The 22,580-nt window shown below is 39.7% G+C and overlaps 4 protein-coding genes across 4 annotated transcripts; 1 reads left to right on the top strand and 3 right to left on the bottom strand.

Moving 5' to 3' along the window:
* tmco4 (transmembrane and coiled-coil domains 4) lies at window positions 1-8,946 on the top strand. The gene is made up of 14 exons (XM_029436473.1): window positions 1-150; window positions 844-997; window positions 1,708-1,882; window positions 2,358-2,385; window positions 2,479-2,608; window positions 2,924-3,021; window positions 3,296-3,439; window positions 3,625-3,744; window positions 4,972-5,136; window positions 5,978-6,114; window positions 6,404-6,488; window positions 6,745-6,862; window positions 7,046-7,163; window positions 8,136-8,946. The coding sequence occupies exons 1-14, from the start codon at window positions 108-110 to the stop codon at window positions 8,613-8,615; spliced, it is 1,995 nt and encodes a 664-aa protein (XP_029292333.1). The 5' UTR covers window positions 1-107; the 3' UTR covers window positions 8,616-8,946.
* A 397-nt stretch (window positions 8,947-9,343) lies between these two features.
* htr6 (5-hydroxytryptamine (serotonin) receptor 6) lies at window positions 9,344-13,962 on the bottom strand. The gene is made up of 3 exons (XM_029436474.1): window positions 13,048-13,962; window positions 11,614-11,748; window positions 9,344-9,749 (listed from the first exon to the last, which is right to left on the bottom strand). Exons 1-3 carry the CDS (start codon window positions 13,960-13,962, stop codon window positions 9,393-9,395), a joined length of 1,407 nt encoding a protein of 468 aa, XP_029292334.1. The 3' UTR covers window positions 9,344-9,392.
* Window positions 13,963-16,464: 2,502 nt separating this feature from the next.
* micos10 (mitochondrial contact site and cristae organizing system subunit 10) lies at window positions 16,465-18,117 on the bottom strand. Its single transcript, XM_029436671.1, has 4 exons — window positions 17,971-18,117; window positions 17,039-17,086; window positions 16,793-16,899; window positions 16,465-16,661 (listed from the first exon to the last, which is right to left on the bottom strand). The coding sequence occupies exons 1-4, from the start codon at window positions 18,032-18,034 to the stop codon at window positions 16,653-16,655; spliced, it is 228 nt and encodes a 75-aa protein (XP_029292531.1). The 5' UTR covers window positions 18,035-18,117; the 3' UTR covers window positions 16,465-16,652.
* Window positions 18,118-18,474: 357 nt separating this feature from the next.
* On the bottom strand, window positions 18,475-21,872 carry sike1 (suppressor of IKBKE 1). Its single transcript, XM_029436670.1, has 5 exons — window positions 21,374-21,872; window positions 20,664-20,769; window positions 20,425-20,567; window positions 20,192-20,305; window positions 18,475-19,523 (listed from the first exon to the last, which is right to left on the bottom strand). Exons 1-5 carry the CDS (start codon window positions 21,530-21,532, stop codon window positions 19,395-19,397), a joined length of 651 nt encoding a protein of 216 aa, XP_029292530.1. The 5' UTR covers window positions 21,533-21,872; the 3' UTR covers window positions 18,475-19,394.
* Between the last annotated feature and the right edge of the window lie 708 nt (window positions 21,873-22,580).

Genomic DNA, 22,580 nt, shown 5'->3' with positions numbered 1-22,580 from the left:
CCCTAGACTGTAGTGCCGTATTTACGTGTAATCTTCAGACGTCAGAGCTCAGCAATGTACGTGAAGGCAACAAAAGTTTAGTGTGCAGAGTTGAGATATCTGTGGCCATGGACGAAAAACAGAGCAGTACTGACACCAATTTTGCTCCAGGTATACATATAATGATTTTATTATTTCCCCCAGTGTTGTAGTTATTAAATTAACGACGATATACAAAAGTTACCAGTGGACCGTTAGCCAACATACTGGCTGAGGCAGCACGGTCACTGTACCAGCTGTGTTTCGCGGCTAGCGCAAGTGTTGTGTGTTGTTGACATTCACTGGTTTAAGTTACACTAGCTTTGTTTAAATTATAGCTATAAGTAGTGTTGAACAAAATCATATGGGTCACGTTTAAGCGGCCTCTGTGTGTAGAATTCAGATCAGTTCAACAGAGACATGATGGTGCATAAACTGTGAATAACCTAGTTCCGTGTCGGTTTTTGAATGACACGAACGAAACTTCAAACTAAACTACGTTAAAAAATCGGGGAGTTTAATGCTGAATCACTCATAGGTGACATTAACATATCATGTTGCATGTCGTAAGACCTCATAATAATCATTGTGGTCTTCTGATAAATTCGGCATGCAAGTGTACCACCAAACAGCATTTAAAATATTACTATACATTGTTTGTGTACCCTCAAATGCAAATACCATACATTTTGAGGTTTTTACTCAAGCTTAAGGAGACTTTGATATATATTAGTTTGTCACTTACTTGTATTTAGTTTATTTCTGGTGTGACTCAAACCAATACCTTAAAGTTAATAATTAAGCTTTGTCCATTTCTCACCTTAGACCCAGGGGGGGTAGGAGCAACACAAGATGCCCCACGTGACTCCAGGCCAGAGGTAATAATAATCAGCAGACAGCTGAGTGAACAGGGACGTTTTGCTTATGCTGCCCTGTGCGGTGTCTCTCTGGGCCAGTTGTTTACTGGACCTGAAAACAGGTAACAGAGCCATGAAGGATACTGTCGTCATGATATTCTGTGTGTCCTTCCTAGTAATATCAATATCAATGTGGCCGTTGTGTTAATAGTGCTTGCTTCAGTTTGTTCTTCTGGTAAGCTAAAAACTACCATCAACATTCCTCTAATTTAAATTAGAATTATTTTATTTGATAAGGACGATGCAATTTAATATAGTTCCAATGCAGAGAATGAAACTGGTATTCTGCACAGTGGGTTTATAGCTATTGCCAATGTTCAACTCTTCCCTACTTGGGCTTTTACATGTACAGTGTAGTTAAAATGTAAAGCTTGCAGTATCATAAAACCACAATACACTACAAATATGTAAATATAATTTTCAAAGATAGCACAACATCTTTTTTTTCTTCAAAAAAACAAATAAAGTTATAAATAAATGGAAATATATAATATAATTAGTTAAATAATGAAGTCATAAAATCATAATAATAATAATAACAAAAACATAAGAATTTCCAAAGGTTTGTTATAGAAATTTGAAAAAGGTGACGAGCAGTAGCCTCCAGGAAATCATGAGGACTGGCATTTCATTTATTTAATATTCTGCACAAATGACATACCGAACACTGCTTTTTCTTCTTCCACTTGAGAATATCTATGTTCATTAATAACTAAACTGAATAATAATGCTTTAACTGAACTGTGAACCTGAGCCGTTGCATGTTTCTCAGTGCGTTCAGGGAGAAGTATCTGCAGGGCTTGGTCTTCTGGCTGGACCTGGATGAGTCAGTGATGCCGGTTATGGGGGCTTTCCTGTCAGGCCTGGGCTTTGAAGGCTCCGACACCTTCCTCTCCACCTTACAGGCAGAACCACTGCTGGCTTCTGGGGCCACCCCCATCGTACAGGTGATGGCTATTCATATAGAGGATGCAATGACATTAAACTTTAATTCATTCACTGGGAAATTGGATTTTTGCAAATGTAAATATAAAATTGTAGGTTGTTCTACTGTAAGTTTTTGCAATAAAATAGCATATTAGATAGAAATGTACAATTTAAATAAATACAGAAAAACAGATATATGCAATTTAACATAATAATTAAAGTAGAAAGAACTGGTGAGATAATTATTTTATTAATTATAATTTCTACATAGAATGTGTATCATAATCACTTGTGCTCAAGGTCATACAGTCAAGTGTTATTTAATATAACATGCTGTGGTTTGATTGGACTGTTTCACAATTGATCATGCTGACAGAGCAGTAAAACCTTTTTGCTTTATTTTTTAATAACATTAATTAAATTGCATTTGACTCATTTTGTGTCTGGATTTCTACAAACCAACACATTCTAAGCAGCTTTCACTTTGTGTTACAGGATCTGGTGTCTTTTTCTGTCAAAGACGGTAAGAAGCCTTTGATGAACTAATGACTGATATATGGTGTAAGTTCATATAAGCCTGTTACTTTACAACTGTCATGGTCTGTCATGTACTCAGGCCAGTATGATGCCAGATCGAGGGTTCTCATCCGTCATGTCAGCTGTCTGCTGCGAGTCTTTTCACAGCAGCTGGAGGAGTTTGAGGAAACACTGGGAGAGAAGCTGAGGGAAGGGGGAGAGGAGAGCGCGTACGTTATGTTTGCATGGAAAGATGGATGACACATGATATGTGACAGTTGCGACGTTTACATGGTGCTTTAGTTCATCTTAAATGCCTAATGATAATATGTTCTGCCTTAGAATTACTTTTTGGACAAATCTTGTGTGTGACACGTTGTGCACGGCAGTCACACTTATCCAAAATGATACCATGAAGAAAAGAGTTTTGTGGCAGCGTATTGTTTTCAAGATGTCTCGTTAAATGCACTCAAAGAGTCATTTGATATTTTTATTTTTAGAGCCCATGAATATTTAATCTAATACAGATGACCTGCTTCCATTAGAGAGGAGTCCTCTCGGCGGCTGAGGAGAGAAAGAGGGAGGAAGTTACGACGCTACCTCCTCATTGGACTAGCCACAGTGGGCGGAGGAACTCTGATTGGTGATTATTCCCGCTTTTGTGCTTTTGAAAACATTAAATGGACATTTGAAACATGTAGTATCTTATGTGGACACATTGATAAGCTAATAAACTGATAATTGTATCACCATACACCATTAAAACTCTCAGAATAAGGCATGAAGATGGCAACCTGCATCACCACACACTTTCAATAGATGTATTTTTCACTCCGTAGTCTTAGCTTTTCTCTAAAAAGGCTTCACCTTACAGACTCTTTGTTCTGTACTGACTGCACTCTTTGTGCCTCTGCCAGGTGTGACAGGTGGGCTGGCAGCCCCCTTGGTGGCGGCGGGGGCCAGCGCTGTGCTGGGGGCAGGAGGGGCTGCTGCTCTGGGCTCAGCCACTGGCATTGCAATCATGGCCTCCATGTTTGGAGCAGCAGGAGCTGGATTGACTGGTATGAGCGTTGGAGTTGGAGACACGTGATTGTGTGAAGAAAAAAATAAGTTTTCATCTTTACAATGTTGACTAAACTTTATAAATCCACTTTCTTTTGGAGCTTCCTAAGTTTTGTATCTGTAGCATTTCTCATCTTCTTCTTGATTTCTGCCTTTGTTTCATTTTCATACGTTGTTTCTCCAGGCTATAAGATGAATAAGTGTGTCGGGGCAATAGAGGAATTTGAGTTCCTGCCACTGAGCTCTGGGAAGCATCTTCACCTGACCATCGCAGTGACAGGTTGGCTTTGCAGCGGTAAATACAGTAAGTATGGCTTCTTTTGTCTCATTATGGATGGATAAATCCTCTCATGATATATGTATATTTACAAGGCAAGATCAATATATGGTAACTACATTTTCTGTAAAATGAATTGAGAAAATGTTCATTGATAAAATAACCAGATAGGACTGTTAATCTTCAGACATCATGTTGTCATAACAACTGAATTTAATCCTACAACTACACTGGTTCAATGTGTGTGATGAAATCAGAGCAAATCTTTTTACCTTGCATTATCTGTCCTTACAATGAAAGTTAAGCCTCTTAAGTTAAAGGTGGAGTCAGCTATTCTGGAATAATAATACAGATAATAACCTATTTATATGCTTCACAAACAAAGACAAATAAAAGAAAGAATACAAAATCACAATCAGAAAACAGAAATAACACAGAAAACAGCAGCGGTAAAAAAAAACAGTGGATAAAATGGTGCAGAAGAACTCTTTAAACGAATAAAAAAGTAACAGTTCAATTATTAATAAAAAGCCTAATGGGCGGTGTATTTCCTCGTCTAAGTTCCTCAGATAAGCTACTCGAAAGGGTTGGGGAATAGCTAACGGGGCCTTATCGGAGGACCTCAGGCATGCACGGCCTTTCCCCTGTCCTGGCTGGACTAGTGTTGTGTCGCTCGGTCTGAAACACTGTTTGAGCCTGAGCTGTGTACCAACACCAGATTTATTTTTCATAGCGCACACACAGAACGGACAGCTAGTGGACCGAGAGGAGACAGTCGCTGAATTTGACAAAAATAGTTTTGGATTAGAATGACAGACTCCACCTTTAAACTAATTTGAGTTGAACATGATTTAAGTTGAATAGTGGAAAACAATCCTGAAAAATATTTGGAAAATATTTCTGATAATGTCCTCAATAAGTTGAACATTTTAAAGTTTGAATAAAGTTGAACGCTGTTAAAGTTATAAGGTGGAATAACATGATTATTAAAGAGAAATGTAAAACATATATATGAATTGCTAGGCAGCAGTTCTGCACTTAATGTTCTAAAACTATACGAAGTGTCCACCTGAGATTATGCAAGCAAACCACTTAAGTTTTGCTTTTACATAAAAAGATGCAGCTCTCTTCCCCCTCTAATAAATACACGTACACGCTTAGTACCTCCTTCACTTACAATGGTTAAAATAACACTCCACTTACAAATGCTGGTTAGTCGTTTCCTCACATCAAAACAAAACTGCTGTCTTCCAGGTTCGTTCCAGGCCCCGTGGTGCAACCTGGGCGAGTGCGGAGAACAGTACTGCCTGGTGTGGGAGTCACGTTTCCTCAGGGATCTGGGCTCAGCCATGGCCTCCCTGTTGGATGGGCTGGTCAGCATGGTGGCCCAGGAGGCGCTCAAGTACACAGTGCTCTCAGGTAGGAGGATTGTCAAGGAGGAAGCACTTAGTCTATTCAGTGGGTCTGTATTTAGAAACAGGAGTGTTTGTGCTGGTGGTCAAATATCTTCTGCTCCGAACTTCACAATTCGGATATGTACGATGGCGTATTTGGGCCATTTTAGGTTAAAAAACAACATGGAGCTGGGAAGGGGGGTAATAGTCCGAGAGTAAAGTTATACATTTACGAGAAAGAAAGTTGGATATTCTCTGACACTTAAATAGTACATTTATGAGAAAAAAAACACAAATTTAAGAGAGAAAAACTTAAATATTCTCTGATATTATGAAGTCTTTTATGTGAATTTAGGGAACCACATCTCTTCACTTTGCAAGGTTGGATCAACCTCATCACACCACAGACGCTGCCACCAAACGTGTGGCATTCCCTGTTTACCGGCAGCGTCTGCGGCGTGAAGACATAGACTCAACCTTGCAAAGTGAAGAGATGTGGTTCCTGAAACACAATCTTTCAGAGTTCTTTTTCTTCTAAATTGAGTTTTTTATCGCAATTTGTTTTACTTCATATTCTCAGAGAATATTCAAGTTTATTTCTCGTAAATTTGTAATATTTTTCTCGTAAATTAATTTACGACTTTAATCTCCTTAAAGTTTTTTCTAAGAGTGTTATTCCCCTCCCCCAGCTCCGTAATCTTTCTTTTGCTACAATGAAACCTAATCACCATTGTAGATATGTGATTAAAAGGTTAATGCTATTGTAGCATAAACAATCCCGACTATATTATCTAGCCACGTTCTTTGTGTTATATTGACCCTTGCTTGGTACTGCATTGATGTCTTTTACACATCACACTGTCCAGGCATCGTGGCGGCTCTGACGTGGCCTGCATCGCTGCTGGCAGCTGCCAGCGTCATCGACCACCCCTGGTGTGTTTGTCTGAACCGCTCAGCTGAGGTGGGGAAACACCTGGCACAGGTTTTGAGAAGCAGACAGCAGGTATCATACTCCTCTTAAACTCTGTTTAGACACACTTCACTGTAGTGTCAGCTGTCGCTTTAGAAGGGTTAGATTTTGTGTGTACACATCAGCTCAACCTCTTCTGATGTTTCTGTTTGTTGTTCCTTTGATTGACTCGACTATTAGAACAACACTTTAAATGAAATGCTATATTTATTAACCTGAAATATGACTCATGCTCAGACAGAATAATTAGCGTCTGTTCAGTAAGGAAGATGAAAGCTTCTTCAGATTTGTGCGTCTCTTCTCTGTCGTTCTGTATTTGAAGGGGAAGCGGCCGGTCAGCCTCATAGGTTTCAGTCTAGGGGCCAGAGTTATCTACTACTGTCTACAGGAGCTTGCCAATGACCAAGGTATGAACATCTTTCTGTGGACAAACCACATTTTTATTGCACATTGGTATTAGATACACATCCACATTTCCTTGCACTGACTGTCTACCAAAATGACCAACTCAATTAGATTTTCTAAATGTTCTAAAAGCTAAACGTATCCTCATCTTTTCTGGTGAAGCAGAGTAGAATTGCTCTGTTGACAGAATTTAGTTTCTGTCTTTTTTTACATTGTTCTGACAAACTAGTTGAGTCCTGCGCTGTTGTGATTCCTCAGGTAGTGAAGGAGTAGTGGAGGATGTAGTCCTCTTGGGGGCTCCTGTGGACGGCTCTGAAAAGGCCTGGGAGAGAATAACCAGGGTCGTGGCTGGAAAAATAGTGAACGGCTACTGCAGGTAATCAGCGCTCTGTCCTTCAGTACGTATGGAGTCACATTTCTACGTTTTTACAGTAAAAGCTTACAGTTGCTTCATAGTTTTGATATCCTCATTATTGTACGTTTTGGCTGCAGTAGATTCAGAAACTACTGTCTTAAGTATATCATGAATAAATAACCTGCTGAACTATGCACCTATCAGAGGGGACTGGCTCCTGGGGTTCTTGTACCGAAGTTCAGCTGCACAGCTGTCTGTTGCGGGGCTACAGCCAATCAACATCCAGGATCGGCGCATAATCAATGTGGATCTTTCCTCCGTGGTGAGTCAGGGCTTATATTTAAATTAGGCTCGCTAAATGAATCGTTTTTCAAATTGACACCTTTCAAGCATAAAAATGTCACATTTGTTTTTTAGTTCAGAGTCTGTGAAATTATAAAAAAGGGTCCTTTAATAATGCAATACTGATGCAACTAAACAGGATTTTATTAGCACTTTAAAAGAGACAGTTGTATTGCTTAAATAAAAAGAGAAGAAAAAACAAAATAAGGCCCCTGCTGGTCTGTTTCAGTTTACAGCAATGCCTTTCTGTCAACCTGTAAATCATCATGATCCCACATGAAACATGTGGAAAACACCGGCTTAAACAAAACTAGTCGACGCTTTACAAATCTAGGTCACATTTCACTCAACTGAACATTTAGAAAAGAGTGGTCAAAAGACACTTGACATATCTGAAGCACCGTACACAATTACATTATCAACTTATGGACATGACCTGGATCATTTCTGCTGACCTGGATATGGCCCGTTGTGTTTCCATGTGTGTTTGTGTTCATAAGAATGTCACCAACATGATGCCAGAATGAACACCTTGGGCATTGCGCATACATTGCACATTTTTGTTAACAGAGCCCAAGAGGGTTGTGTTGTTTTGCTTTATTTGTTTCATTTATTTAGGATATAATTTTTATTTATTTTTTAAATCTCATTCCAATACCAATGTCCGAATATTCTTAAGAATGAAAGTTAATTGCTCTGTGAAAGGCTGTACTTGCAGTATTAAGCTATTATAATGTCAGTGGCCTAAAAATGTCTTGAAATGACAATAATATAATTTATTCAATTATTTCTGGGAAAATATACCTGACAAAAAAATAAGTCAGTGTGACAGGCCTACCTGGTCATGTAATGTGAGGAATAAGAAAAATGAAATTGTATACTGTAATTTACAAAGAAATATATTCCTTTTTGTTTTTGTCAGAGACAGTAAAACCCTGTTTCTGCTTCCCAGGTGAAAGGTCACTTGGACTACATGCGTCAGATGGACACCATCTTGGTGGCAGTAGGAGTTCCCACCAGAGAAGTCGCCGGAGCCTCCTTTGTTCTTCGTCAGCCTGTAATAATTACACAGGGGGTGGTGGTTGTCCCTGACCAAACCCCCACTGAGCAACAAGAGACTGAGACACCAAAACAGGCTGAGGAGGCTGAGACTTGTGCGGGAGAAAGCGGAGACGTGTCAGAGGAGATTGCCGGCGGTTGGGATATCCCTGATATTTCAGACCTGCTGGACTCATTAAATGACACAGAATCAGACAGGAACAATTTACCACTTACTTCAGAGGAGAATGCGACTAATGGCGACTCAGCGTGTGCTCTTAATATCCCGTGTGAGGGCGTAGAGGACCCCAATAATGAACACGTATCATGGAGCTGGGATGATACACACTGGACTACAGAGCACACACACACACAAAGGCAGCCAAACTTGTAAAGAGCATGTTACTGGACCGGCTGCTTCCCTGTAAAAATCTCGTCTTCTCAAGTTATTTTTTTTTTCAGCATCAAAGCTTTGTTTGAGAAAATATTCATCCCATTGTCAACACACTGACATGGCAGAGACGGCTAAAGAGTCAATGCACACATATGGCATCCTCAAGATAAAATCCCCCTGAATGAACTGCTTTGTTTAACCACAAAATGTTGTTTTTAGATTATTAATATAATAACAATTTTAAAATTGTGAAAATTAAGTACATTTTTTTACAAGCTGTAAATCGTGTTATCATTTATTAAGATTTATAAAATGAAACACCTGTAAATCATTTGAGTTTTGCAGGTTTTTAGAGGAGGAATAGGTGACATAGTGACAGCTCCTCTCGTCCTTCTAATTTTCATTCGTTGGCCTGGTTGCTATGGATATTATCACAGTAATTTAATTTCCATAAGGCAGTGGGTAATTCAGTGAATGTGTCTTCTTCAAGGCTTTTCTTTTCTCTCTTCCACCCTTGCCAATGTGAAGTGCTCCTTGCCATAGGGCTCCAGGGTTTAGTTACATTGTATATTGGCGCTGATAATACTGGAAAATAGTCCCTGAATCTTTTGGTTTCAGTAAATGCACCTACCGGTACATGTATTTCCACATATTCCATCATTGGAAAGAAACAATCCAAGATAGAACACGGGTGGAGCTTACTGAATTAGTTATTTCTAAATCTCTTAACTCACACAATGAGTCTTTTCCTGTCATAACATATTCCATAATTACAATTCAATCCAGGGTGTCGACCTGATTGGGCAGAAGCAGAGGCAGCTCGATGCCAGCGTGCTCGGCATCCAGCAGGTTGACAGCATCGGTGGCGGTGGCAGGGGGGTGTGTGGGGTCAGAGGCCAGCGGAGAGGGGGTGTCGCTGGCGACGTTAGGCTCTCCTGAGTTGCGGAGAGAGAGGGAGAGCGCTGGCGAGGGTCTTCGAGGTGACTGCGAGTAACAGCAGGGCAAGAGCTTCCTCAGAGCTCGCTTGAAGTCTCTCATGAACAGCGGGTAGATGATGGGGTTCATTGTGCTGTTGCAGTAGCCCAGCCAGGTGATGGCGTCGAAGAGCGCGAGGGGGACGCACTCACACACTGCCTGAATGAAGATCGGGGAAAGTATTGAAGGCATTAAGGCATCAGAAGTTCATTTTTGGTCAAATGTGAAAATAATTAAATCAGGAAATAAATAAGAAGATACATGAAGAATAATAACAAAAATCTTAAAGAGTTTTTAACCCATAGAAGTTGTGCATGAGCATGTGGGCAACAGGATACAGAAAATAGATGCACAATTTATATTATTTAAAAACAGGTTTTGCAAATGTTTTACGAGTTGAAATGCATTCACCATGTCTTTTTCACCTCGAGGATACACCCCTTTAATTATAATATAATATATACGAGATAATTCAATTTATGCATATGTAAGAACAGAAAATCTATTTATTCATTTATCGTCTATTCATGTATTTACGTATCCTTTATGACTAAATGTATAGTTATTTCTTTCTAAATTTCGAGTGCACATTTATCGTAAATTAACCACATTTTAAGGATGGAAGTAAATAAATATAACTAAAAAGTTACAGAAATAACAAATTAAACACACCACAAAAGCTTATGTATTGCCTACTCATTGAACAATGCTTTATGGCAACATGTATATTTATTTATTTTTAGATAATTGTAAATCTATTTATTTTACATGTCCCTGGGAAATCATCAAAAGTTAATTTACGGTACAAGCAGCTATGAAATAAATAAATATACAGAAATAAATCAATTCTGAAATAAGATAAAGAAATAAATACAAAGAAATTTATAAAAAGTGATATAATCTTTATTTATTGTCCATTCATTCAACGTGTATTTATTTATTTATGTTCCCCTGTTTCTTTTGGGCCCCTATGAATTTGGAATAGCTGAGTCTGAAATCATCAAAAAAAGGAAGAGGACTTTTATTTTGCATGTGCTGTTCATCACTCTTTTTCTTATTGAACATCTCATTTTCTCTGAGTAGAACTCGTAAATAAATTTGCTCCTCGGTGTAAAGAACATAACCACTAGATTGAGCGAAGGACAGCTGTTAGAGGAGAGCTTCCAATACTATCAAGATGAGACGGGGAGGCGGTGGGAATAGGACGGAAAGGAGGGGTGCGTTTCACACACCACATTGAGTGTGAAAAGGAAGGACAGCGCAGACACAGTCAAGTCTCTGTGCTCTATGTTGCAGTGGAGAAGCGAGAGGGCACAGATGGGAAATCCAAATGACTGGATCATTGAAAGCTTGAAAAACAGGACAAGTGTCATTACCAATTTAGATTAAGCTGTTTTCCGACATTGATTTACCCTCACCAAGGTTTTTCATGGCCACCAATGTTTGTTAGTGGACTAATGAGTGTGTGTGCTCAGTCTAATCAAAATCAACAACTTAAAAATAAATGGTGCTGTGGTGTGTTGTTATCTGGGTTTGGGAATGAGTCAGCCGCACAAAGCTGAAATGCCAATCTATTTCGTCGTTGAATAGCTTGGCAAAGCTGTGACGCCAAGGCTGGCTAATACAAAAATAGTCTGGTATCCAAGTGTGTTTTTTTCCCTTTCTTCTTTCCTTCCTTTGCATTTCTTTCACACTGTTGTGGTGGCACCACACATACATTTGTGGAATAAATTGACGTGTGAAAAAAACAACGAGTGACTCAGATATATGGAATAAGAGAGCTATAATAGAAAAAGACAAACAGCCTCAGTGTATTTAAATTGTGTGGACAATTGTTGCAAATCTTTATAACGAAGAAAGAGCACTCGCCTGCGCACGACAGGTGAAGGCTATTTTACCCCTCACATCCATCATTTGTTTGATGGCAACTGATATGTAATGATACCAGTATGTTTTTCATTTTCATTGACTACATTTCTGCATCATATCTGTGCTAGAGTTTGTGTCTGGTCCCTCTACTAACCTGAGCCATGTTGGTGATGAAAAATGGCAGCCAAGCGCTGAAGAAGAGTCCCAGGAGGACTCCCAGTGTCAGGCTGGCCTTCAGTGCCCTCCGACCCTGCCTGTGAGCCAGACGACGCTCACTGTTCACTGACGGCTGTGGACAGTAGAAATGGTTTGTTGTAAGTTTTATATAATGGAACTAGATGGCAAGCGCCAAAAGATACATTTGAAAAACTCAACAGCGATGTCTCTTTCCAGAAAGCCTGAGGTGATTACTCAAGATAATCCACAGACCTTGTTGTGAGCAGTTTCACGTAGGAACTATTTTATTTCTAGCGAACAGGAAGTGTGCGTCTATGACCTGCCGAACATTGTTAAAACTTGAGTGAAGATCATGAAATTTAGAAAGATACCAAATAAGCCCATGTTTCCATTAGCAGCTACACAAGTGTGAGTGTTGCTTGGCTTCAATGTAGAGTTGAAACAAGTTGATACAGAATATTTCTAATGAATGAAAGAGGGAAAAAAATCAGAAAACTAAATGTCATGGGGTTATCCCGAGATTTTGAGAATGAATTTAGAACTAATTGTTCTGGCGTGTGTGTGTGTGTGTGTGTGTGTGTGTGTGTGTGTGTGTGTGTGTGTGTGTGTGTGTGTGTGTGTGGTGTTTTACTGCAGGCAAACGTGACAGACTGTGTGGTTGTGATCCTTGCAGACAGGGACAGCACATCTGACACACTGTCTGTACTTTTCTCTTTTGAAAAACATTTTATGACATTTAACAATTTAGCCTTGAAATGATGAATAAAGTGTTTTTTCCATGTCAACACAATTGCTAAACCAATTACTAAGTCAGTCATACTTTCAGATATACTTCCAAATTAGGTAAACTCCAAAGTGCTTTCATAATTAAGCACATCTGCACAATCAAGTGGGTGTAGACTCAGAAATTAGGACTCGGAGAGGGAAAAAAAGCAAATTCGGTTGCCAAAAAAACAGCTTTCAAAGAGAGTTGTTGAAGAGTTTTCTTCCACATTTGAAGCATGCATAATCATAAAATGAACATCTCCAGGATTTTAATTGCTGCACTTAGATGATATTAAACTTAGGAGTGGATTTCATCAGTACAATTAGCATTTAAAGGAAATGAAGGAAGAGTATTATGTAAAACCTACAAATGTCAAAGATATTACAAGTCTGAGAACTCTTACAATAGATGGACAACTGTGATTTGCTTATTATCTTGGTGCCACCTGCTCCAGTCACAGAATCAACCTTTTCAACTCCTACTCTCATTACGGTTTGCTTAAAGGCCAGTCTACTATTGTAGCATCACTTTTTATCAGGCACTTCAGTTCTCTTAGAAATTGTTGAGTGTTTTTTTCTCTGTCTTGTTCATACACTGAGCACAGCCCTTGCTGGTTTGTTTTACTGTTTAATCTCTCTTGCTTACCGGCACATTTTGTGACACAGGTGGTTCCTGGTGACTGCAGTCATCTCCGTCCAGCTGAGCTTGCCCTGCTGCGACCCCAGGTGAAGGAGGCCTGGAAGGTTCCCCTAGAGAGGGATGTGGGTGCGGTGGGTGGCTCAGTGCCGCGACCCTCTTCGCCTGCCTCCGCGCTGCCAGAAGGATCCGACAGTAAGTGAAGCAAATGGCACTGGAGGGCAAAAAGAAGGTGAGCACAGACGCCACAAAGGCAAAGGGCAGGGTGACCTGCAGGCGGCACTGGAAGGAAAGCCCTCCGGATGGTGACACCTGAAAATAGGAGGCTGGGTACAGTGTGTCAGAGTAAGAGCTCATGTTGCTACTGTTGACCCCAAGAACCGAGGAGATTCCGCTCCCATGGCCCAAGCTGTGCCATTTCATCTCAATGGGCAGGAAAGAGGCCAATGCCGCCAACCCCCAAGCAGCTCCTACCAGAAGCAATGCCCGAGGTGGGGTCATCCTCTGCTTGTAGCGCAGCGGCGAGATGATGAAGATGTAGCGGTCCAGGCTGATCACACACAGGTTGAGGATGGACGCGCTGCAGCACATGACGTCAAAGCAGAGCCAAATCGGGCAAAAGGCAGGCCACAGCACCCAGGCTCCGCACAGAACGTTGAGCATGGCGGGGGGCATGACCACCAGGGCCACCATGAGGTCGGACAGGAACAGAGACACAAGGAAGCAGTTTGAGGTGCAACGCAAGGAGCGATGGGCAAACACCACGGCGATGAGCAACATGTTGCCACAGATGGTCATGAGGATGATGACGGTCAGCATGAAGGCCAACAACCACGGGCCGCTACCGGTGATGTTCCAAGCACTGGTGGTGGGAAAGCTGCTGTTGTAGCTTCCTACGGAGCCAGACAAATGAGAGTCGGCCATGGTGCTGGTGGGCAACCACCAATGAACCAGCTCCTCTTCAGGCACCACTAGATGTTACGAACCTTAACCAGTTCTCCTTTGCAGCAAAAGGTACATTGTTGAATATAAAGAAGCCACTGAGGTCTTGTGTTGAGAAGCCATCCAACACTGTCCCTGTCAAGGTTCTCCATGGGTAAATATCTCCATCTCCCTTTGGCAGGAATACATCCAGGTGCCCTGGGCTTACTTCCACTGCCACCAGTATCACAGTTTTACTCATCTCTCCATCCTGGGCAGCATGTCCCTGCCTCATCCACAGCTAAGAGCCAGAATGAGACATTCGGTGGCTGACAGAGGGTTTCGAAGCAGCATGTCACACTGATGACAGTCAGTGGAGGAGGGCACACAGAGAGATAAACTCGACAAGGCATACAAGAGCTGTGCCGGTGAGAGGACCTACTGAAGACGAATAGAGCAAGGACCAATTCTCAGAATTACATCTCGCCTCATAGAAATGGAATTGTACAGCTTTCGCACGTCTTCCGCTGAGCTGGAGCTCTGCTGCCTTTCACAAGTCCTTTCATTCTGGGGAACAGCCTAGGGGAGCGGACACCGACACAAAAGTGTGCAGCTGTCTTTTTTAAGCAAGGCTCTGTTCATAAGTGCTCTACAGGTATCATGGTCCTCGTAACGCTGCCTTTATATCCCTCGCTCCTGTTAATCCCTGTGTCGGCCACTCCAGCGCGCCTACCAGCCAGAGCGCACAGCTTCTGAGAAGGAGCGTGTCAAAGCATTGAGCTGTTAATGCATAACCGTGCACAATCACAGCCAAGAAATGCTAATTCTTCAGCATAGGAATTGGTGTGGGTGGTCTTTTTTCCATGTTTGATCGTGGTGGTTTTAACCATTTTTGTAAGGCATTAGATGTAACTCTTTTTTCTTCAAAGGTAGAATTTCTCTGAAATTGTACACTCTACCTGGTTATTGTTTTCATTGTACAATTTATAGACATGTTGAGGGTCAGATCTATTAAGGAGTCATCTTTTTTGCTTTTTTAGAGCAGTAGTAGGAAGATCCATTATATCCATAAAAAGAAGTCACCCTCTGACTTTTTTATGATTTAAGAGGAGACACTACGTGTAAATAGGATTAAAGATTTTAACTGATAGATATCACCATGAAACTTCTCCAGTTGATTACTTACATTAAGAACATTTTTCTTTGTATTACAATTTTTCTGAAATGTCTTGTTTAAATATGCAAAGGTTTTTAAATATGTGCTAATTTGCAAACATTTCCGGAACGAAATCTGAACATTGGATAAAGTCAGCTTACAAATTTAAAGTTTCATTTTGTTGACATATTAGAACATTATATATTTATATTATAACATTTTATCATAACTCCATAAATCAGAATATACTGTCAACAGCCTTAAAATACCTGTTTTTAGGAATAACAAATAAATAAATCAGGCTATGAATTATATATGAACAAATATTAAGACAATGATTATTTTATGATTAAATATGCAAATGAGGCATTATCTAATGCTAACTTTTGGTGCATTTAGGGGAAATCTAGACACAAATAGACAAAGTTAGTAGAATAAAAACCTAAACGTGTATTTTGGATGTTTTCTTTCCACTAGTCTGAAATAAGCCCAAACTTTCAAAATTAACCAGTGCATGAAAAAACATGTTTTTACCTTTCGTATCTCGCTTTAATGATTTAAGACTGAATCACACTGGATATAATTGCACGCAATTTGCATATATTTGCAAAGCTTTGTAATTTTTCCATTATTATATTTTATTTCAAAAAGTTAATTTGCTCTCACTGTCATTAATAGCTCATTAAATATTTTTTGGTGACTCATAAAATTACCATTGGTGAACAAGTTCACATTCTGTTCCCCTAACAGCTCAGAAAACAATAGTCACTTCACCTTGTTCCTACATTATTCTAAATCCAGACAAGCAGAATGATTCACTTCCCAACAGCAGCACTTGAACACAAAATATGATAAAACAAAAGCATTGCTGCAGTAAAACCATGTGAAACCCAGCATTTCAATAGCCGTGTCAAATACTGAAACACAACGTGCAAAGCTCTCAATTTGCATGCCCCCTCTGAACTGACTAATCCCCTCCATCACTACGCCCGTCATCTGCCACATCAGATCAGCTGCTGCCAACCTTCTGACCCCCTTTCACCCACACGAGCCCACCACCTTCTGGGACTGCATTTGCACTCGCTTTCCCCACCTTCCTCCACAAAACCATCTCAGAAAAGCCCTCCCACTCGCATTCATAAATAAACTTAAGAAACACATATTTTCAAAGCTGCATTAACACTTGACTCCTATTACTCCCTCAAGTATCACTATTACAGCTTGGAGTGTAAGAAGTATAATCTAGCAGTCATAATTCATTACATTATTTTTTTTCCAACATAATTTTAAGTGTTTTCCATCCATTACATTACAAAGACATTACAGAGGTCAAATTAATCACCAGGGCATCCTTTTTGTTATGATTATTTTATTAAACATACACAGATCTGATCAGGCACATTCAAATGATACAGAGTCATAGTGGGATGGATCGTTCAACAGGGAGACAAGGATCTAACTGTAGAACAGTGCAAATGGTGACTCTCCCACAGAAAAGTAAAAAAATGAAAAACGACAGTCCCTCGATGACTTGCAGCTATTGCTCCTGTTAAAAAAATAAAATCAGTCACATAAACCTTGATTTGTTTGAACAATGACCGAGGGTATTTACCACACTGATAAGCAGTTATTTCTGTAAGTTATTATGTCCATATGTGTTGTATTGCACAAACAAACCTTTTCGCTTCTGTGCAGCATATAAAAGGACCTCAGGTCATTCTGACAGTTGGAATATGCCATGCCAAGTCCCGTTCCAGTGCCGAATAAAATCGGCCAGGTGTGACCTACAAAGCAAACAGGTACTTTATCTCTTCTCAAGCACGTCAGTGTTATCAAAAATATACCAGTAGATGCTGTGTTAAATCCTTTTCACGATTATAGGTTCAAGAGGCAGCACATTAACAATCCATTGAAATTGCTTACGTTTGAAGAAGAGAACAGAAATCACGATTCCTAACCCCAGCCCAGTGCCTGGAAATAAAAGGGGGGGGGGGGGGGGGTAAAAAAAAACAGCCACATTATGAAATGGAGGACAATGCAACTTTATTTAAATTAAATTATTTAAATAATCTATTATGCGCGCATGCATTCTCATACTTTATGTATTGTATATTTGTAATGCAGCCGTGACACAATCTGTGTTGCTTTGTAATGCACTCCTTTCTAATACACATGGCAATAAACTTGAAACTCTAAATTTGAACTTATTATTTATACAGTCGGGTGGCGGGGAGTAACGTCACAAACTGGTCAATCATTTGGTGTTCTTTCCTCTGACTTCCCAGTCTCCTCAAAACAAAGTGAGCCAGGTACCTCACTCAAATATCTGATGCTGTGTCAATGACATCGCACCAAACTCCATTCAAACATCTGCCAAATTTCACCCTGCTCCCTGTTCGCAATTTCTACATGGAGTTATAAATTGAGACATTGGAGAGCTTACATGGTATTACAATAAATGATGTGTATGTATACCGTATTCAGGAGTGGGCACTCGTAAAACGTCGTATGTCATGTCTTAGCTATGGGTACACTAACGATAAGCAAGACAGCGTCAATTGATCATTTTCTGGTTGGCGCTCACTTAGGTTCTTTCCAACAGCTAAATCAAAGGGAAACCAAATTATTTATAAGTAACGTTAGGGCAAACTTTGATGAAATAACCTTCATTTTATATATCAAAATTAAATAACTCGGTATGGTCATTTGGTTGTCCTTTACAAGCCCTCTACAAGCTAGTTAGCCTCTCGCCCAGTCAATGACAGTTGTGGACTACAGTACAAACGGCTACCAATTTCGTCCTTATTCCTGGACATTACAATGTCGTTACAAGCAGAATCCATTGAGATATTTACCGAGTTTAATGGCACCGTCTGCCAGGCATCGGTCCAACTTTTTCCCCAGCTCCTTCTCAGACATGCTGAATATTAGCTAGCTCCTCAGGAGTGTGCATAATGCAGCTCTTGTGGTGCTTTCACGTGCTGTCGGAAATGTATAATTCTAACGAGTTGAACGCAGGGGGAAACGTAACGAAGTGCATCGGGGTTTAGGGTTCTGTTTATAGATCAATGGCATTAGGCCACCAGAGCTAACAAATATATATTATTTAATCTGCTCGATGTTGCTGATACAATACATGAGGGAAAACAACTCATAAACAAGGGAATACACATTTATGCCTGTTCACGTGAACGCAACATTACACCACTCACACAAACCTCGCGATGAGTTCAAACTAAAGTGGTTTAATGTCGCCATCCTGCGGTAAAGAATAGAATTAATAATTTATTCCGTATGTTCAATATTTACTGTCTATATACCTATAGTCTATACATATATGTTATGGCACAAAAAAAACCTCACTTTTTATTTATTTATTGCAAATGTATTTTAAAGTTTCTGAATGAAATTTCATTTGACACAAATCAGTACACTGTCAAGAAGTCATTACAGCATGTTCATATTATTAACACTGATTTCCTGAGATGACAATATACAATTTCTGCCACAAACAGTGCACATACATTTGATATCTATCACACAAAAAACTTGGCATGTTTTGAAATTTGTTAACATTAAATAAAGATATTCCATCAGCTGGCACACCTTTTATATGAATTCTACAAACAGACGTATCAAATTCATTAAATGATTAACAATCACATACAAATGATCCACTGTCACTCCTCAGCAGGTAAACTGTGTAAAACAGCCAAAAGTCATCTTGTTGGCAGAGTGATTATCAAGCACAACCTCTTAAAATAGTGTCGAATACAAGTTGGCTTCTTAATGGACTTCAAGTGAACTCATAGTAGTGGTGGTTATGAGTATTTTACACATAGTGAGAGTGTGAACAGCAAAGGGGCACCAAAGAGGTAGAAACTGTGTCCTTGAAAATGTATCTTTGGCCAAAAACAAAATAAATCCCCTTTGCTTTTACTGCCTTTACTCCACTATATGTGAATCTTAGGCTAGCTCCAACTGAATTCTTATTAGTGATAACCAAGTCACTCCAACACGACTGCAGTGATAATACACATACTGTACATATGAAAACAATAGCTATCATCCAGAAATACCTGCAGGTAAATGCATCCGATAGCCAGAGTGTTGTGTTTAAGTTGCCAATGCTACAAAAAAATATATGCTGTGGTTTGACTGCATTCCATCTTATGTAAAAAAATAAAGTGGTGAACACAGGTAAAGAGATGATCCACCCTGTCTCCTGGTACTGAAGGACTTGTTGCCTCATCCACAATTCACACTAAAACTGTTCTGATCACTCGTAGGACTCTGGCTGAGGGGGCTGTTCTTGCTCTGCTGCTGCTGGCTGGCTGGTTTCCTCTCTTGCTGTCTTCACAGAGCTCTTGCTAATGGTCAGGAGGTCTCGCAGCTCCTTGTTCTCAATCTGAACAAGACAGAAAAACCATAGATTTAAGGAAGAATGTCAACATGGAATTTTTTAGAGTTAAATGGACAGGTCATCCAAATTATAAAAACAGTAGCTCAAATCATAGCAATCTGGCTATGACGTCTAATTTCCTTTGCACTTTGAAAATCACTCCGCGTATGAGAAAAGAACGTTAAGGCTAATGTATTGTAAACAGGTTACACATACAAAGTAAGCTAGCTAAAACCTGCTAGAAAATGGAAACATATGGTTAACTTCTGTGGCGAAGTGGATTGTGCAGTGCCTTCAAGAAAAAATCTCAAGAAAAAGAAAATCCACTTGCTAAACGAGATGCAAAGCTTCGTAAAGAGGAAGTTCAACAATGTTTCCAAGAATATGCAAACAAGCAGGAACGCAGCAGAAATACACCAACCACTGCCTTTGCAGCACCACGATTAAAAAAACTATCTGATGCAGGTCTCGACACAAAAGAGTTTATGGTCGTAAGTGGTCACAGTTGCCAATAGATCTCCAGATCTATTGGCAACTGAAGCTCAGCCTCACCACACCAAGCAACACAGAGACAGTATTGATGTGCACTTTATAGAAATAGCTCCCCAGAAATATGGATCGACTCAGAAAAACATTTACAGTTGTTCCTGATTTTTCTGACGCACTGTGCTCACCTCTAGTTGAGCGAGCCTCTCTTGAACAGAGCAATAGTGCTTATCGTCCACCTGCACTGCTCTTCTCATCACCTGGCCCATCTCGCATATCCGCTCCACCTGGTTCTGCACTTCCTGGAGAACAATCCGAAAACAAAACGTTTCCCCAAAGTCAGTTACAACTTAACTGTGCAACCATTTGGAATGCTTACAGAATGAGCGAGGATTTTGAAATGTGAAGACAGTAAGTGTACTTTTGCGTGGTTCTCGTGGAGGCTGAGTACAGGTTTGGTGTCCAGCTCCTTCTTTGCCATCATCAGCTGGAGCATCTGCTTGCGGTATCGACCCATGATCAACTCTAGTGCGTACTGGTGTTCTTCAAGAGATAACCATAGTTCTGCAGAGACAGTCACAAAGAAGGTTAGGAAAGATATAAAACAACAGCCATGCAAATAAACAGAAGAGGCTTTTTTTCTTGTTGTCGTTTTAAAACCTTTATTCTCCTGCTGCAGGTCCTTGATTTGAGTGTTTTCCTGAGTCAGAAGGACATGAGGCTTGTATTTTGTCAGCTCCTGAATCTCTGAGTTGTCTTCTGTGTGCTGAGAGGAGAGAGATAGATACTAAGATACTAGATATAACACAAAATGATGTTATTCTGAAAAGCATTTCCTTACTAAAATCTCAGTATATAATGTAAACTAGTACTGGATATATTGATCGGCTCCATAGGAATGTTCACATGACATCTAACTGGTGTAAGTTGATATGTTTGGTCAACAATAAATTATTTGTGTTTGTTAAAGGAAATAAACACGTAACACTTAGTCCCAGGACGAGAGGAGTATCATGTGAGTTACAAAACTGAAACTTCTTTTAATGCATGTCATACCAAACTTCATTCAATAACAAATAAATGTAACATTATTGTGGTTATCTCAAACACATACATGTTCAAAACATTTGAGCTAATCTTTCTTGAAAAATGTAAAGATGTTTAGGTAAACTGGCCACAGATTTCATCATAATTTCTGCTTTATTTTTACATTTATATTTTATTTTATATTTCACTATATTTATTCAGAATGAATTGGTTATCGTTAGAGCTCAACGAAGTCATGTTGTATCGCTTCTGAGTGAATGACATTTGGGCAGTGCAGCACTTGAATGAAATCTCTGTAACCGTGTTGAGATGCTTGTCCTCACCTTGTCTGGAAGGGCATTTCCCACCTCTTTCATGCTCTGCACTCTCTGGTTGAGGGCCCCGGACTGCTCTATCAGTCCCTCGGCGGCTGTATCGTGCTCTTTCAGCCTCTCGAGAAGGGTCCGGGCATCGCCCAACACTTTTTCCAAAGTGCAGGCCATTTCTGGAAACTGACAACTCCTGTGTGTAACCTAAACAAGGAACTCCACACTACCAGTTGGATTGAAATACCTCGCAGTGTTAGCTTACGTGTGCTATCTAGCCTCAGTTAGCCGAGGCAGCTGCAATGCCTTTATTGCAACGTGTACAAACTATTGCAGGCCTTCGGAAATATTGTCGGTACACAGAATAAGTACAGTACACACAAATAAAAAATTGGTCTTTCTGTTTTGTTGTCAAGTGTGCCGTTTCCGTGTGAGACTGAACGTTGACGTCACTTCCGTCCAATCTTCTTCTTTGTTTACAGTCGCAAACCAAATTGGAATTAGATACCGCCATCTACTGGAGAGTTTACAATGACGTTTGACACGGACAGTAGCAACTGTGAGACTGATTTAATAATAGCTGTACCAAATAATAGGCTATGATTCTAAAAACAAAACAACACAACACAGTAAGAGTCCCACCTGGAGAGGATTAAAAGGAAAGGATATTGAGCCTTTTAAATAGTCTAATTGAAACCAATTAACTTTAATTAACATTTATTTTCCAGACGAAAGTGCCAAGGCATTTATAACAAATAGTTATTGTCTTTAATTATTGTATTATCGTAATGCATCATCAACACGTCCACGGAGAACAGTCTTGAAATGTGTTTGTTTGTTGTTGTTATTGTTGTTTTTTATACTTCCCATTGCTTTGTTAATTTACTTGTGTCATAATGAATTTGGAATTAACTATCAATCATGACTATGTTGATGCTTTAGCTACCTCTCATCTCACAACAGCACACACATACGAATACGGTAACAACAAAATAATGTTTTTTACTTAATCAGGATGTCACATTGAGATTGAGATCTCATTTACAAGTAAGACCTAAGTACCAAGGAAATATCAAATTAAGTTAAAATAATAAATAATGACAAATTCTTGATATAGGCTTTCTGAAATATCCTTTGTGTAGGTATGAAAAGGAAATAAACATACAAGCATATTTTGTCACAAACAGTCACACTATGGCTCAAAGGTCATTTTGAGATTTCAACA

The sequence above is a fragment of the Cottoperca gobio genome, chromosome 7, assembly GCF_900634415.1.
Source record: "Cottoperca gobio chromosome 7, fCotGob3.1, whole genome shotgun sequence".
NCBI classification, from domain to species: Eukaryota; Metazoa; Chordata; class Actinopteri; order Perciformes; family Bovichtidae; genus Cottoperca; species Cottoperca gobio.
Note: the sequence above shows the minus strand (reverse complement) of the source record. Positions and strands in the feature narration are given on the sequence as shown.

Excerpts from the sequence above, each read along its gene's own strand:
- tmco4 (XM_029436473.1), top strand. The coding sequence starts at position 108 with ATGGACGAAAAACAGAGCAGTACTGACACCAATTTTGCTCCAG. Across the intron at positions 3,745-4,971 it reads GCTTTGCAGCGGTAAATACA|GTTCGTTCCAGGCCCCGTGG; the intron begins GTAAGTATGGCT and ends GCTGTCTTCCAG. Across the intron at positions 6,489-6,744 it reads GGAGCTTGCCAATGACCAAG|GTAGTGAAGGAGTAGTGGAG; the intron begins GTATGAACATCT and ends GTGATTCCTCAG.
- htr6 (XM_029436474.1), bottom strand. The coding sequence starts at position 13,962 with ATGGCCGACTCTCATTTGTCTGGCTCCGTAGGAAGCTACAACAGCAGC. Across the intron at positions 11,749-13,047 it reads CTGTGTCACAAAATGTGCCG|CCGTCAGTGAACAGTGAGCG; the intron begins GTAAGCAAGAGA and ends TACTGTCCACAG. Across the intron at positions 9,750-11,613 it reads TCATCACCAACATGGCTCAG|GCAGTGTGTGAGTGCGTCCC; the intron begins GTTAGTAGAGGG and ends ATCTTCATTCAG.
- micos10 (XM_029436671.1), bottom strand. The coding sequence starts at position 18,034 with ATGTCTGAGAAGGAGCTGGGGAAAAAGTTGGACCGATGCCTGGCAGAC. Across the intron at positions 17,087-17,970 it reads AGACGGTGCCATTAAACTCG|GCACTGGGCTGGGGTTAGGA; the intron begins GTAAATATCTCA and ends TTTTATTTCCAG. Across the intron at positions 16,900-17,038 it reads TTCTGTTCTCTTCTTCAAAC|GTCACACCTGGCCGATTTTA; the intron begins GTAAGCAATTTC and ends TTTGCTTTGTAG.
- sike1 (XM_029436670.1), bottom strand. The coding sequence starts at position 21,532 with ATGGCCTGCACTTTGGAAAAAGTGTTGGGCGATGCCCGGACCCTTCTC. Across the intron at positions 20,770-21,373 it reads GAAATGCCCTTCCAGACAAG|CACACAGAAGACAACTCAGA; the intron begins GTGAGGACAAGC and ends CTCTCCTCTCAG. Across the intron at positions 20,568-20,663 it reads CCTGCAGCAGGAGAATAAAG|AACTATGGTTATCTCTTGAA; the intron begins GTTTTAAAACGA and ends CTGTCTCTGCAG.